The sequence below is a fragment of the Belonocnema kinseyi genome, chromosome 9 (genome assembly GCF_010883055.1).
Source record: "Belonocnema kinseyi isolate 2016_QV_RU_SX_M_011 chromosome 9, B_treatae_v1, whole genome shotgun sequence".
NCBI classification, from domain to species: domain Eukaryota; kingdom Metazoa; phylum Arthropoda; class Insecta; order Hymenoptera; family Cynipidae; genus Belonocnema; species Belonocnema kinseyi.
In genome coordinates this window covers 104,472,820-104,486,804 of record NC_046665.1, presented here as the reverse complement: position 1 = coordinate 104,486,804, position 13,985 = coordinate 104,472,820, and the positions used below count along the sequence as shown (strand labels likewise).

The 13,985-nt window shown below is 32.9% G+C and overlaps 1 protein-coding gene across 2 annotated transcripts in view; it reads right to left on the bottom strand.

Annotated features, from left to right (window-relative positions):
- Positions 1-11,645, bottom strand: part of LOC117179684 (T-box transcription factor TBX20-like) — a 95,571-nt gene extending 83,926 nt beyond the window's left edge. For both annotated transcript variants that reach the window (XM_033371708.1, XM_033371709.1), the window contains exon 1: positions 10,467-11,645. In XM_033371708.1, coding sequence (XP_033227599.1) covers positions 10,467-10,923 — 457 coding nt within the window. In that variant the 5' untranslated portion in view covers positions 10,924-11,645. The remainder of the gene's footprint in view (positions 1-10,466) is intronic.
- Positions 11,646-13,985: the final 2,340 nt, after the last annotated feature.

Here is a 13,985-nt window from a genome sequence, read left to right as displayed (position 1 = left end):
TGACCGAACTCAGGAAGAAAATTCAACTATTTTAGGTTGCAAGTCTCCTGCTTATAAAATTCTAATACTTGGTTGAAAATTAATGAAATTAATATGAAGTTCGTTTTTTACGATTAAAAATTTATCTTTTAGTATAAAATTGATCTTGTTTGGTGAAAAATTAATTCTTTTTTAATTAAAAGTCGACTATTATATTTTTGGTTTAGAATTTATCTCATGTAGTTAAAAATGTAATTATTTTTTTGAAGATTCAAATTCTATTTTGTTAAAAAAATCATTTTTTATACACCTCTTTTCGTTAAAAATTTAACTATTTGGTTAAAAATGCAAATGTTATTTTGTTTAAGCCTCAAATGCATTTTTGTTAAAAATTCGTCATCTAGGATGGAAAGTTTGTCCTTTGGGATGGAAAATTCATCTCTTTTGATTGAAATTTCAATTTCTTTAAGGCCATGTGATGAGTGGGTCACGTGACCAGATTCCTACCTTACCGCAACTTTGTTTATTTCCCAACTTATATTCAAACGATATGCCACATCGAGTTGAAAATTTAGGATACTAAACAAGAAGCACTAAGAATGGTGGGCCTGGTCCTATAATTGTATAATTATAAAAAAAAATTTTGTTGTAAATCATTTTTTTTGCTTTTGTTATAATTATTAAAGGTTAGGACCGGACCCATATTTCTTAGTGCTACTTATTTATTATCCCAAACTTTCAACTCGATGTGGCGCTTAGTACGAAAATAAGTTGGGAAATAAAAAAGGTGGCGGTAAAATAGGAATCTGGTCACGTGACCCACTCGTCACATGACCTTAAATTAAAGAATCGACAATTATATTTTTGGTTCAGAATTCATCTGTTTTGGTTAAAAAATCAACTATTTTGTTGAAAATTCAATTGCTATTTTTAAAAAATTAAACTGCTCTTTTGTGAAAAAATAATCTTTTTCTGTCGGTAATTGAACTGTTTTTCAAACATTCGTTCTTTCGCATAAAAAATTCGTCCTTTAAAATTGAAAATTCATCTTTTGATAGGAAAGTCATCCTCTTTGTTTGAAAGTTCATTTTTTTCATTAAAAAAATTATTATTATAGTTTTTGTTCATAATGAATCTCTTTTATTACAAAATTTAAGAATTCTTCTGTATTATATTTTAAATCTCAACTACTTAGTGTTTAGAATTTAAACTACTTTGTTACAAATTCATTTTCTTTTCGTCGAAAATTCATCGCTTTGACTCAAAATTTAACAATTTGGTCAAAAATACACTTTTTGTTCACAATTTAATTTTTTTTAAATAACAAATTTACCTACTCAATTTCGGTTCGATAGTGGATCTTTTTTGGTTAAAAATTTGTGTATTTTGTTCAAAATATTTTCTTTTTGTTCAAAAATTCGATCGCTGGTTCGAAAATTATCTTTTTAAGTTGAAAATTCAACTATATAGTTACAAATTCAACCCTTTTGTCAAATGTTTTTTAAAAAATTCAAGTTTTTAGGTTAAAAACTTATCTCTTTTTTGAAAGTTCGTCTTTTTGTTTCCAAGATTCATCTATCATCTATTTTCGTAAAAAATTACCCTATTCCACCTGTTTTGAGAAAAATTACGAATGTGAAACCTGTATCATCAAAGGGGGTAATTTCGGACATTTGGGGTTAATAGAACATTCCTAAACTAATATCGTAAATCACTCAAAAAATAACAAAATAACAAAAATAACAAAAATCTAGAGCCAGTTAAGGGTTGAACTGATTCCAGATTTTAGTTAAATCCACTTTAAGTAATTTAAACTATCAATTTAGGAATGTCCGAATTTCCCCACATGTCCCACATTACCCCTCTTGAGGGTAATTCAAAATTGAATCCTGGAATTAGACATTTCACCCTTCCGGCTGTTCACCACTCAACTATGATCTTATTATTGAAGATCATGAAAAAAATTTGCGCAATTCGAGGATGGAAATAATGCCGGTGATCTTTTGCATCAATGTCATTGCCTAACCTATGGCGAACGCAGACATTAATTTCACGATTTGTGCCTACTGTAAATTCGTCACGGATATGAGAACCACGTTTATGTCGCGCCATTGCGGTAACATGCAGAAAAGAGGCATACACAATGCCATAGAAAATGACTCGGTACTCACAATTCACAAAGTGAACCGACTAGGATCGACTTACTAACTCTAGTAAATATCGAAGCGTTGTGAATCCATTAGTCAAAACTTAAAAAACCAGGACATGAGTCCTAAACTATGACTCAAGATAAAATACGTTTCTGATGCCACGTCAGCTGACCTGACATCAGAAACGATATTTGATCTGACCCAAGTTTAGCACTAGTCTTGCCCAGGTCTAAATTTATCTAGAACTTTCAGCCTGGAAGATCTGGTCTTAACCAGAATTGACGCTAATCAGCTATCCAAGAACAATAAAAGTTCTAGGTTGGGTTTGAAGCATCTGGTAGACCCCAGAAGTATCACTGATCAGCTATCCAAGAACAATTAAAGTTCAAGGTCGGGTTGAAACATCTGGTCCAGCCCAGAAGTGGCACTAATCAGCTGGCCAAGAACAATTAAACTTCTAAGCTCGACCAACCACTTCCCTGGCCCTATTACGAAAAAAATGGATAACTCATTGGCCCTAGTTTACGTTAGTTTATGGACAACCCCTCAAGAGATTTTAAGTTCTGTTTTTGCCTAGTAAAACATTCTGAAATGATCTCAAACGTAGTGTTTCCAATCTTGATCGACAGGTTGGAGTATTTGCCCTCGAGCATATCGCAGAAGCCTTAAAGGCTACGATGTAGGTTCAAGACCACATGCGTCGTCCTGTTTGCAAAGAGCCTCACTACACGTGCTAAATAAGAGCCGAAGTTAAATAAGAGCCAAAGTTAAATCAGAAGGCTCGTACTTGACTGGTATCTCCTAATTGGTTGGCAGCCACGAATCGCGTGTGGTCTATTATCCGCGTATTTTTATTCGACAGAAGACGGCGGTGTTAAACGAGTGACGAAACGGATGACGCCCTGGTCCCCTAGAACTCCCGGCAGTGGTACCAAGACCAACCACCAAAAGTAGACCAGGGACTGGGGCAAAATTTATGGTTGAGGACTTGACTCGAGTCGTGAAGCGAGTTATGATTGTGACTCTGTGTCAGATCAAAGACGCTTCGAACAGATTGAAAGTCGTCACCAGATGTCCCACCTACTATTTTATGACTAACAGCTTCTCAGAAAAAGCATCAGCATTCCTCTCTCTGAATTATCAACATTTTTATTATTTAACCACCTTACCTGGGCCTTTGAGGCTTCTTTATTTTTGATCAGGTTCAGAGATAAATAGGGTGGTTGCGAAGAATTTTTATTGTTGCTGTTTTTCAGATGCCGAAGATGTTTCGTTGGATTTTTCAGAAGACATCTGGTAATGATAAACTTTTTTAGATTTTCTTTCTTTTTTAACCATTGTATCATGGTCGCCATTTTCAAATTAGTTTAAATTTAGATCAGTATACAAAGTTTAGGGATTTAATTATTTACCGGGTCTCTTCTCGAATAAGGGAAAAAAGCTCCCTGACAATTTCAGGTTTTTTTTTTCTAGGTATCTCAAGTTTTTACCTAGTATAATTTTTTACAGTACAGGACATTTAAACATTTCGCATAATTTAAAGTAATGAACTCGGAAAATGCATACAGTTTTGCTAGTTTATTACAAATAATGTTTTTTTCAGCTTCTGAAGATTCAATTAATATGTTAAATTTAGAAAGCTTTGACAACTTAAATCAGAAGATATTTTCAAATTCCTTCGCATCAATTAAACAATACTAAAAACATAACAATTACTTTATTTAATTTCTATCTAAAGTACTAAATAGTTAAATTTCAATTAAATAAGATCAATTTTCAATCAAATACATTAAATTCAGAACTAAAAAAGATCAGTTTTCAATCAAAAATCGATTAGTTAAATTTTCAGTTAAAATAATTAATTTTCCACAAAAAACAACAAAGCTACAACCAAAGTGATGAATTTTCGAATAAAATTACGAATCTTCAATTTCAATAGGTAAATTTTAAACCAAATAAATGAATTCTTAACAAAAGAGTTCAACTTTCAAAAAAGTAGTTTTATTTTCAACCAAAAAGGTCATTTTTCAACTAAAATGATGGAGAGTTAACTAGAATACTTGAATTTCCAACCTAAAAGATGAGTTTTCAAACAAGCAGATTAATTTTCTACCAAAAAAAGATCATTTTTCTATCGAATTAATGAATTTTTGATAATGTATAGTTGAATTTAGTTCTAAAAAAAATCAATTTTCAAACGAAAAAGATTAATTTTTAAACAAGAAGATCAATTTCTACCATGACTACAAATTTTCCACTAAAACAGATGAATTGACAACCAAGCATTGAATAGTTAAATTTTCACTTTAAAAATTAATGTTCAACAAAAGAAATAAATTTTCAAATAAAATGATAGAGTATTCAATTGGAGCACTCAACCAAACATGCAATATACATATTTTCAGTTAAAAAAAAATATTGTAAAGCAAACTGATAAATATTTGACTAAAATGGTTAATCTTTAACTGGAATAATTGCATTTTAAACCAAAAAGATGAATTGTCAACTAAAATAATACATTTTTAAATAAAATAGTTGATTTTTCAACTAAGAAGATGATTTTTCACCCAATAGGATTCAGTTTCACCAAAAAAGAAGAATTTCAAAAAGAAACTACAATTTTTAATTAAAAGACGATAAATTATCCATCAAAAAATGAATCCTAAAATTTCTATTTAAAAAAACTAATGTTCAGGCAAAGAATAAATTTTCAACTAAAATGATGAAATATTCAATCGAAATAGTTACGAACATTGTTAGTTTAAAAAATTACTTTCCTAAAAAAATCAAAATACATGAATTTTCAATAATATGGTTAAATTTTTAATCAAAGTGATAAATTTTAAACTAGCACGCTTAATCTTAAAATGGAATTGTGGAATTTGAAACAAAAAATAGTAATTTATAACAAAAAAGATAAATTTTTAACAAAAAAGAATATTTTCTACCAAAGAAGACCAATTTCAAACGGAATATGTACATGAATTTTCAAATAAAAGAAATTGTTAAACAAAAATTGAATAGTAACATTTTCAGTTCAAAAAAGTAATGTTCTTTCAAAGAGAGAAATTTCAATTAAAATGATGTGATATTCAATTGGAAGAGTTATTTACATTTTCAATTAAAAAAAAAATAAATTTTTAACGAAAAAAAATAGAATTTCAACAAAATAATTAAAGTTTTGACTGTAATAGTTAAATTATTAGTATCAAAAATTAATTTGCAGCCAAGGAAAACCCGATTTTTTAAAAAAACATTTTAATTTTTAAACAAAGAGATCAATTGTCAATTAAAATTATGAACCTCCAACGAAAAAAATATTTCTAACAAAAGAGTTTAACTTTAACCAAGTAATTAAATTTTCATTCCAAAAAAGTTGAATTCTGAACGAAAAATGTAGTCGTTTATATTTTAACCAAACCTTGTATTTTTGTTGTTAATAATACAAGTACTAATTTCTTATTTTGTAGAAATTTTAATTTTTTAAATGTTTTTCTTTAAAATTCAACTAAAAATACCACGGGCATTTCCAGGTTTTCCCCGGTTTACAATATTTTTACCCGATCGTCAAAAATGCTGTTTTTCAATGCAGAAAAAATTTAAAAACAAATGTTTCTTCCTTAAGGCTTAAAAAAAATTAGAAATAAAAAGTGTCCCACTTCCAATTCAAGAAATAGTCAATAGTTGAAATTCCCCTTTTGACCTAAACGATAATTACAAAATTACAGAATTTGTCCACCTGCATCCAATCTTAAATCAATTAAAATGGAAGAATTTTCAATAATAAACTATGAAAATGTTATTATTTCAAAAAACGGTTTTCAAATACGAAATTTCAAATTACAGTCATTCAAAATTAAATAAACTTAACTTTTCTTATAATAAACATTTTCTAAATCAGGATTTCAGCAATTGAAAAAATTAAAATTTTTTTACAATAAAATTCTCTTATAAGTTTTGAATTATATTAATGATAGTTGTTAAAAATTAAAGATTGTTTAATCATGATTTAAACTTTTTGAAATGCAGCAATTTCGGTAAATTATATTTTAAAAATGCAGTAAAAATGATAAATTCTAATCAAATAATAATCAGACAAATGTTAAAATTTTTGTAAAATTGAAAATCATTTATAAAGCCTCCGTCCAAAATAAACATCTGTTTAACGATTGCAATTCTTAATGCTGATGTACATTTTTCCAAGAGATTTAATTTCCTCTATTTTCTAAATATATTAAAAGAATAGAATTTTAATTATATTTATCCTTTTTTATGTCTCATAAATTAGCTTAGGTTAAGTCATAAAAATTTTAAAATCACTTAAAAAGAGATCTATAAAATTATAAATTGCCCCCATATACTAAAACAATAAAATTACTCGTTAAGTTTTTGCAGACTTATTGACTAATTAAACGTAACGATTATCGTCAAAAATTTTGTGAATTTATAATTCATTTTTAGAACACAGATAAAAAACTTAATAATATGTCATTTTTATATCTATCAAATAAAAAATAATCTCTCTACCATGTAGTTTAACCTATAGTGCCAAAAAATTACTTCCGCAGTCTCTTCCAGCTTGTTTCCAAAAGTTGCCAAAATAAAACAAATTATTTTTTGCAAAAGTGTTATGATAAGTCAACAGGTTACCAACAGTAAATTCCAAATTTACACAGATGTAAATTTACTTTGTCAATAAAAAAAGGGAAAATTTCTTACAATTTTCCAAAATTTGTGAAAAAAAGATTAATAGAAAACAACCTGTCATGACTGAGATTATTCAAAATTCTCAATCTTTAAGCCCCTTAAATTAAGGAAGAAATTTGAAATGAAATAGAATTTTGTAAACAAAAGAAAATAATTTAATAAAAGTCGCCTGCATAAAACATTCTGAGAAAAGTAGACTTTGGGTCGTGAATCGTTCTCGCATTCCTTCGAGATATTTGATATTCGTAACTCTTCTTTTAGAAGCAGTACTTTTTGCCTGATTTTTAATGAGCTTCCTAACGGCAGCTCGTTAAATTTATCCCGAGTATCACACGCAGAACCAGGCTCTTCGTCATGTGTCCTCTTAAGTACTTTCCTTCATTCTATTTCGTCTCAAGATTTTGCGCGAATTTTCATTCAGCCACGCACAACACTCGCGAGCCTTTCTCTCCCCTGCTGTGAACGAATAGATATTGCAGCTACACTGTAGTATTTTTTTCTTTCCCTCATTATACCATCAAGTCAGCTAACCTTTGAAGGAAGATATAGCTCGTCAGCGTCAACGCACAGTGATTCCGACTTCCACGATATTTTCGTATTTAACCAAATCAGCAGGAGTTTTCAACTGGCTTTTTTATGGTTTCATTAAGCCCTTGAATGTAAACTTCAATCCAAGGACATTATTTTTTTCACTTAAATTCTTTTTGATGAAGATGACTCCTGCAACCTAAAACTGCAAAATCCTGGAAATTTACCAAATGGACGGTATGAAGAGTGTGAGAAAAGAAAACTGTTAAGGAATGGTTTAAATGATAAATTGTGACAAATCATAGTAAAGTTAGACAAACGCAAAACCGCATTGTTCAATGCTGCCAAATCTAAAACGATTCACTCCTGGTTTAACAATTCTAAACTGACAATCACTTTCAGTGACTGTATCACATTTTTGAACCCTTTCTCCTCTCATCAGAATAAATTATATTTTCCCGATTGTTTGCTCATCGTTGAAGATTTCCGGATGCTCTTGTAAGTCCGTAAATACAAGAAAGAATCCACCTACCATTTGTGCTTTACAGGTCCTTGTAAATTGTAATGTTTTGTAAACAAGGTACCAGTGGGTCTGAGATGTTGGAGATAACTACCGTTTCTGTTGAAATATACTTGTTGGTAGTGCCCATGGCAGCTTGAAGTTCCCGGCAGGTCCGGATCTTCTTGGATGTAAATGTGTGTAAATGCCAGCGTGGGCGTAGATTCTTCCTCAGTGTAGACTGTGGGTAGTAGGTTTGCTGAAAAGCATGGTTAACACCTATCCGAAGTGCAACATTGCCTACCGTCCCACTTACGAATCTATAACACTCGCTTCTTCAGAATGGTATAACGATCGTTGACTCCAAACTTGTCGACTCATCGAATCCTCGATATCTTCAAACGACATGTCTGGAGCCTAGTCTGTCTTCCTTTCTCTTTCCAAGAGATGACAGTCGAGGTACGATGATGACTATTCTCAGAAGAAATGATTGGATGGGAATCTCATTCTCCATTTCATCCCAGTTTCTGTATGGCTTTACAAGTCTCTGTTATCAATCAATTTGTCTCAATTAGGATTTGTTATGATCTCTGATTACCTGATAAGGCTGAGAATTCAAGGATAAACTGCGGTGCAATTTGTGTAGAACTATACCTTCAGACTCTGATTATGAGCAAATATTTATTTCTGCAGGGAATGCCTTCTTCTCTTATTTCGTTTCCAAACCTTCGTCGATCCTCGAACGAAACATCAGCCACCCTAACTACCAAAACAACTCACAACCAGTTTCTCAAGCCCCCTTCATCTCTGAACTTAACTAAGTCATTGGCTATTTATTACGTGTCCGAACGACACGTTAATGAAACCCAAGTCGACTGCGATTTTTTATTCCGACGATTCATACTCTTCTCGAGACACGAACTACCGTATGGCCAATTCGACATACTGGAATTCCCACCATGCTCGCTCATTTATGTACCTAGTGAATTCGGTTACCAACTTTGAAATCCAAACCATAAAACGCCGGATTAGCAATAAAAAGGTTGCGGAAATGTTTCTGATTTTTGAGGATATTGATCCTATGTCCATGTGATAGATATCACCCCAAAAATATACTATAGTTGGTACTACTTTTTTCAGTCACTTTTTCACCAACCCATTGTTCGTGAAATGTTTTGCGACCTTCGGAAGATGTAAGTCGCAGAAATGCGTCTTTTGTCTGGAATAGTGCGCAACAATTAAAAACCGATCTGATTTACTTTTTCTTTGTGTAATTCACATCAATCAAAATAAATAGAGCATTCCTATTATCTCAGTGGAACAAAGTAAATGTTTTGAAACTGACGCGCGTGTTAATGTTTTGTGCCAAAATTAATGCCGAACTATGGCTCCTGGACACGCGAGACGAATTCCCGTAATTATTCAAACTCAACTATCATGAGGGCACTAGCTTCTTAACGCCATGTAGCATAATAATTCACCCAGAATATTCGTCTGATGATGAAATTACAGTTACATTAATACATCGACTTAGAAATTGGAATATTGTTATTCTGAAAATAAAAAAGTAGTAAAAATATAATATTTTATTTTAATGAAATAATTTGCGACTCATAAAGACTCCTAATTAACAAATTAATTAAGTGCGTTCTGAATAAAGAGAATAATTACTGATTAGGGCGGGAATCGTAATGCTGAGAATCACAAATGACTGAGTACTTGGGCTCAAAGTAAACGACAATGACAATGCGATTCCGAAGCGGTGTCATTAACTCGATAATAATACCTAGATTCATACCTAACGGTAATAATACGCCGCGTACATTGCCTATTTATTGTCGACTCTAGGATACACCAGTCACGACAGGATTCTGTAATTATAATGATATTTGTTGTGTGAATGTCCATCAAATGTCTTTTGAAACTACCCATTACAATCTTTCACTTATTTTATAGCTCAATTATTTAATTTTAATTAGAAAATTTATAAGGTGGGGCAATACTATAAGCAAAAGACAAATAAGGTCATCTTATTATTGGAAACAAAATAAACTCATACTATGGGAATTATTTCTTTCAGAAGAGTATAATATAACTTTTATTGGAATAAAGTAGGGACCATATTCTGCGAAGGCAATTACGTCTTTTTTATATCGAAGTTTAGCACTTGACTTATCGTTATCTTCAATATTCTTGCAAGTTTGATCTCTTCTGAGAAGAATGACACGGTGATTCATTTACATCATTCGATTTTTCGCAGAATAAATGTTACTATCGTAAGACATTTTTTGACAAAATGAAAAATCATCCCGATTCAGAAGTTTATGAACAGTAGTAAATAATTCAGCGTTTTTGTTTCAAACAAAAGAAACTGAATTCAGTACATCCAACTATTACCGAATCCTACGGATTTATTATCGTAATACCTTCTTCTTTTACTAATCACTGATTGTGAGGAAAATATACATCGAAGAATCGCAGGGTCAAGCTACTTTCAGATTGAAGTAATTCCCTAATTACCAACTTAAAAACTTAGAAAGATGAATCTTTTCTTCCAGAAACTAGAACCCATAAATGAACCAACTGTCAATCACAAAACTCACCATGCTGATGAAGTTTTCCGCCGCCGACGGCTTGTTGCTGATTATGCCTAAGGTGATAATTCTGATGCACCGGTGTTTGTTGTTGCTGTTGTTGTTGCTGCTGCTGATGACGCGAATCCCGCGCCATGATCGCGGCAATGCTGAAATCCGTCGCACATTGTCTATTCGAATTGCAGTTATTATTAATATTATTGAGGAGGCTACCGTTGGGTGACTGGCTGGAACTATCATCACCCTCATCCCTAGTGCAACCAGACAACCCCGAGGAAACGGCCGTGGTGGCGGCGGTGGTGCTTTCGGCCTGCATTTTCCTTCCGAGAAGGCCCCGAGAGTCCTCCTCGTCCTCCTCACTTTGGGCTCCTCCACCGCCACCACCTCCCCCGCCACCTCCTCCAAACGTAGACAGGATCAGTCCGTTTCTCTTCCTTCCGGCGAGGGCACGCGACTCCAGCAACATTACCTACCGGTTCCCTGTCGATTTCCGCAGCTTCTTCTCAAACACGAGACTAGCACACTAATATTCAAAAATTAGGTGATCACAGTCCACATCTCCTGGAATATTTAGGATTATCTAACATGTTAAAACATAGGTGATTTGGGTGGGGAGCATCATTGCATCTGTGCAGATTCGTTCGGTTCTAATTTTAAAAACTGTACTTAAATATTTCTTTTGATCAGAAATTTATATGTCCGATATAATGAAATATTCACTACTTCCTAAAGTGTGATGATCATCTAACATGTCCAGATTTTCGGTGAACTCTAAAAATCGCATCTGGTATCTTTGAGTAATTCCAAAGTTTCATTCGGCACTGATACTAAAACATTAGATGATGTTTCTCTTGAGAAGAAACCGTATCTGAAAAACTTGCATCCGAAACCGGTGCATTGTTCCGATACCTATCAACCTGATCCTGTTGATTTCAGATACAAAACCCAAGACCCAATTAATAAACACATATCAATACACTTCGCTATCCAGAAGGATTCAGAATGATTAGGAGCACTTTTGCACAACTGATTGATCCGGTCTCTGATAACGATTCCTTTCAAAGATGACTGATTCTGACTATAGGCCACCACTAGATGATTCCAAGTCTAGGGAACGAACTCTATTATCACTTGTTTTGAAAAATCGCGGGAAGAGACAGATAAACCGGAGCGCGATCGTTGAAAGCGAGTAACGACAGACCGGTTGCCTGACAGACTGACCCGTGCTTCGTCGGGACGGATCGCGGTTGTTCCCCTCCCCCACCTTAGAGTTGGGGGCTCAACACGGTTCTTCAGGAGGTGAGCACCCTGGAGGGAGGTTTGAGCTGGGTAGAGGCTGAAGAAGCTCCGCCCCTTCCATCAGCAGGGTGTTCAGCCACGCCCAAAAGCAGGCTCTGACGATAGGGACGTTATTACCACCGCCACCAAGCCTAGCACCGCTACCACTAGGAACCTTCCAACCATTCCAACGACGTGTACGTGCGAACGTTCACAGAAAGCCCCCTCGAGGGTGTTGGTAGCTGGTGAGCTGCACGTGTAGACAAGTAAGTTGGTGGATGTGAGCTGTGGTACGTAGGTATTATAGTCTCGTACGCGCCATCCAGCCACAGCAGCTGCCATTTTTTCTTACGAGAGGGGGCAATTGCTGACAGGGACCGCTTTCCCTCTGGCCTGGCAAGCCTCCACCGGGTGAGTAGCAATTTATTGTTTTACTGTCGGACTTTAAACGCGAGCGTGGGGCGGTAAGCGCACACGGAGCTAAAGGTGGGTGGTGGGTGGCTGAGCAGCAGATGCGATAGTAGGATGAGGTTTTCTGCATGATGGGTGGGGACAGATCCAGGGAAGTCCCTAGGTGAAGAAATACCCTGATGCTCGGGTATTAAAGTGTGGAACTGTGGATGTGGATGAGGAATCCTAAAGAGACTTTACGCCCCATTCTTGATGACTTGTCGCACCATGTAATCTGACCAACTGCTCACCTAAATTTTCAGATTCAATGAGTCAAGACTGGTAGTTCCAAGTTTCTGGAGGTTGAAGAAGATAAGTTGAAGTCTTGGCTCTTAGCAAACAGAGAAAGAACTGGGGGTTCAGTAATTTTGCGGCTCAAGTCAAAGTTGGCATCCTTTAGAACTTGGGCTCTAAAGGAAGCCTTTTTATGGTTTTCTGTTTAGTTCGTTGATATGCGATACATGAACATTGGTGAGTGCCGATGTTTTAAATCTAAAAAGCGCGGGTCTATTTGAAATAAATTCCACATTTCCTATTCTTCTTTCAAAAATGACTCATGTGTATAATCTTAGTTTCTTTATTAAATTTTTACCAGTGCAATATTATTTAATCCGAATTATAAAGTAAAATATATGCAAAATATTGGATTTTTGAAATAATTTAGTTACTTCAGTTTCTAAATATATTTTTAATTCTTTGAAATCTTTTTATATTCCATGAAAATGTTTAATTCCTTTAAAATAACTTCAAATCAATAAAATCGATTGAAAAATCTTAGAGTTTTAAAATACCCTAAAATATTTCCAATTCTTTTAAATATTTTATCATCCCTTAAGATTATTTAATCTCTTTAAAATTTTTTTGGAGTCTGTAAAAATACTATGACATCTTTGAAATCCTTTAAAATACCTTAAAATTATTGAAATCGATTGAAAATTTTTTGTACACCTTATATATTTTAAATTTTAAATTATTTAATATGCCTTGAAACCCCTTTAAAACTCCTGGGAACCTTTAAATATACCATAAAATCTTTAAAAGCCTTTAAAATCCCTTTAATTTAAAGAAATCGATTGAAAAATATTGGTTTTTTAACATACACTCAAATATTTCAAATTCTTTCAAATCCTTTAATACCTCGTGACATCTCTTTAAAATTTCTCTGAATCTTTAAAAATTCAATGAAATCTTTGAAATCCTTCAAAATCCCATTCATTTTTTGAAATCGATTGAAAAATCATGGAATTAAAGTACCCTCAAATATTTTAAATTCTTCGAAATATTTTGATATCCGTTAAATTCTTCTTATGTTCATTTAGATTCTTTATAATCTTGAAAAATACCATACAATCTTTGAAATCCTTTGAAAATCTTGTTAATTTTTTTAAATCGATTGAAAAATCTTGGTGTTTTAAAATACCCACAGATATTTCAAATTCTTTGAAATACTTTAATAGACCTTGAACCTTCTTAAAAATTCCTCCGAATTTTTAAGAATTTAATAAAATCTTTTAAATCCTTTAAAATTCCATACATTTTTTGAAATCAATTTAAATATCTTGGACTTCAAGTACCCTCAAATATTTCAAATTCTTCGAAATATTAAACATTTTGACATCTCTTAAAATCTTCTTACTCTCTTTCAGATTCCTTAGAATCTTTAAATATACCATGAAATCTTTGAAATCCTTTAATATCCCTTTAATGTACTGAAATCGATTGAAAATTTTGTTTTTAAAAAAAAAAACTCAAATATTTCAAATTCTTTTAAATTCTTTAATAGATCTTGACATCTCTTTA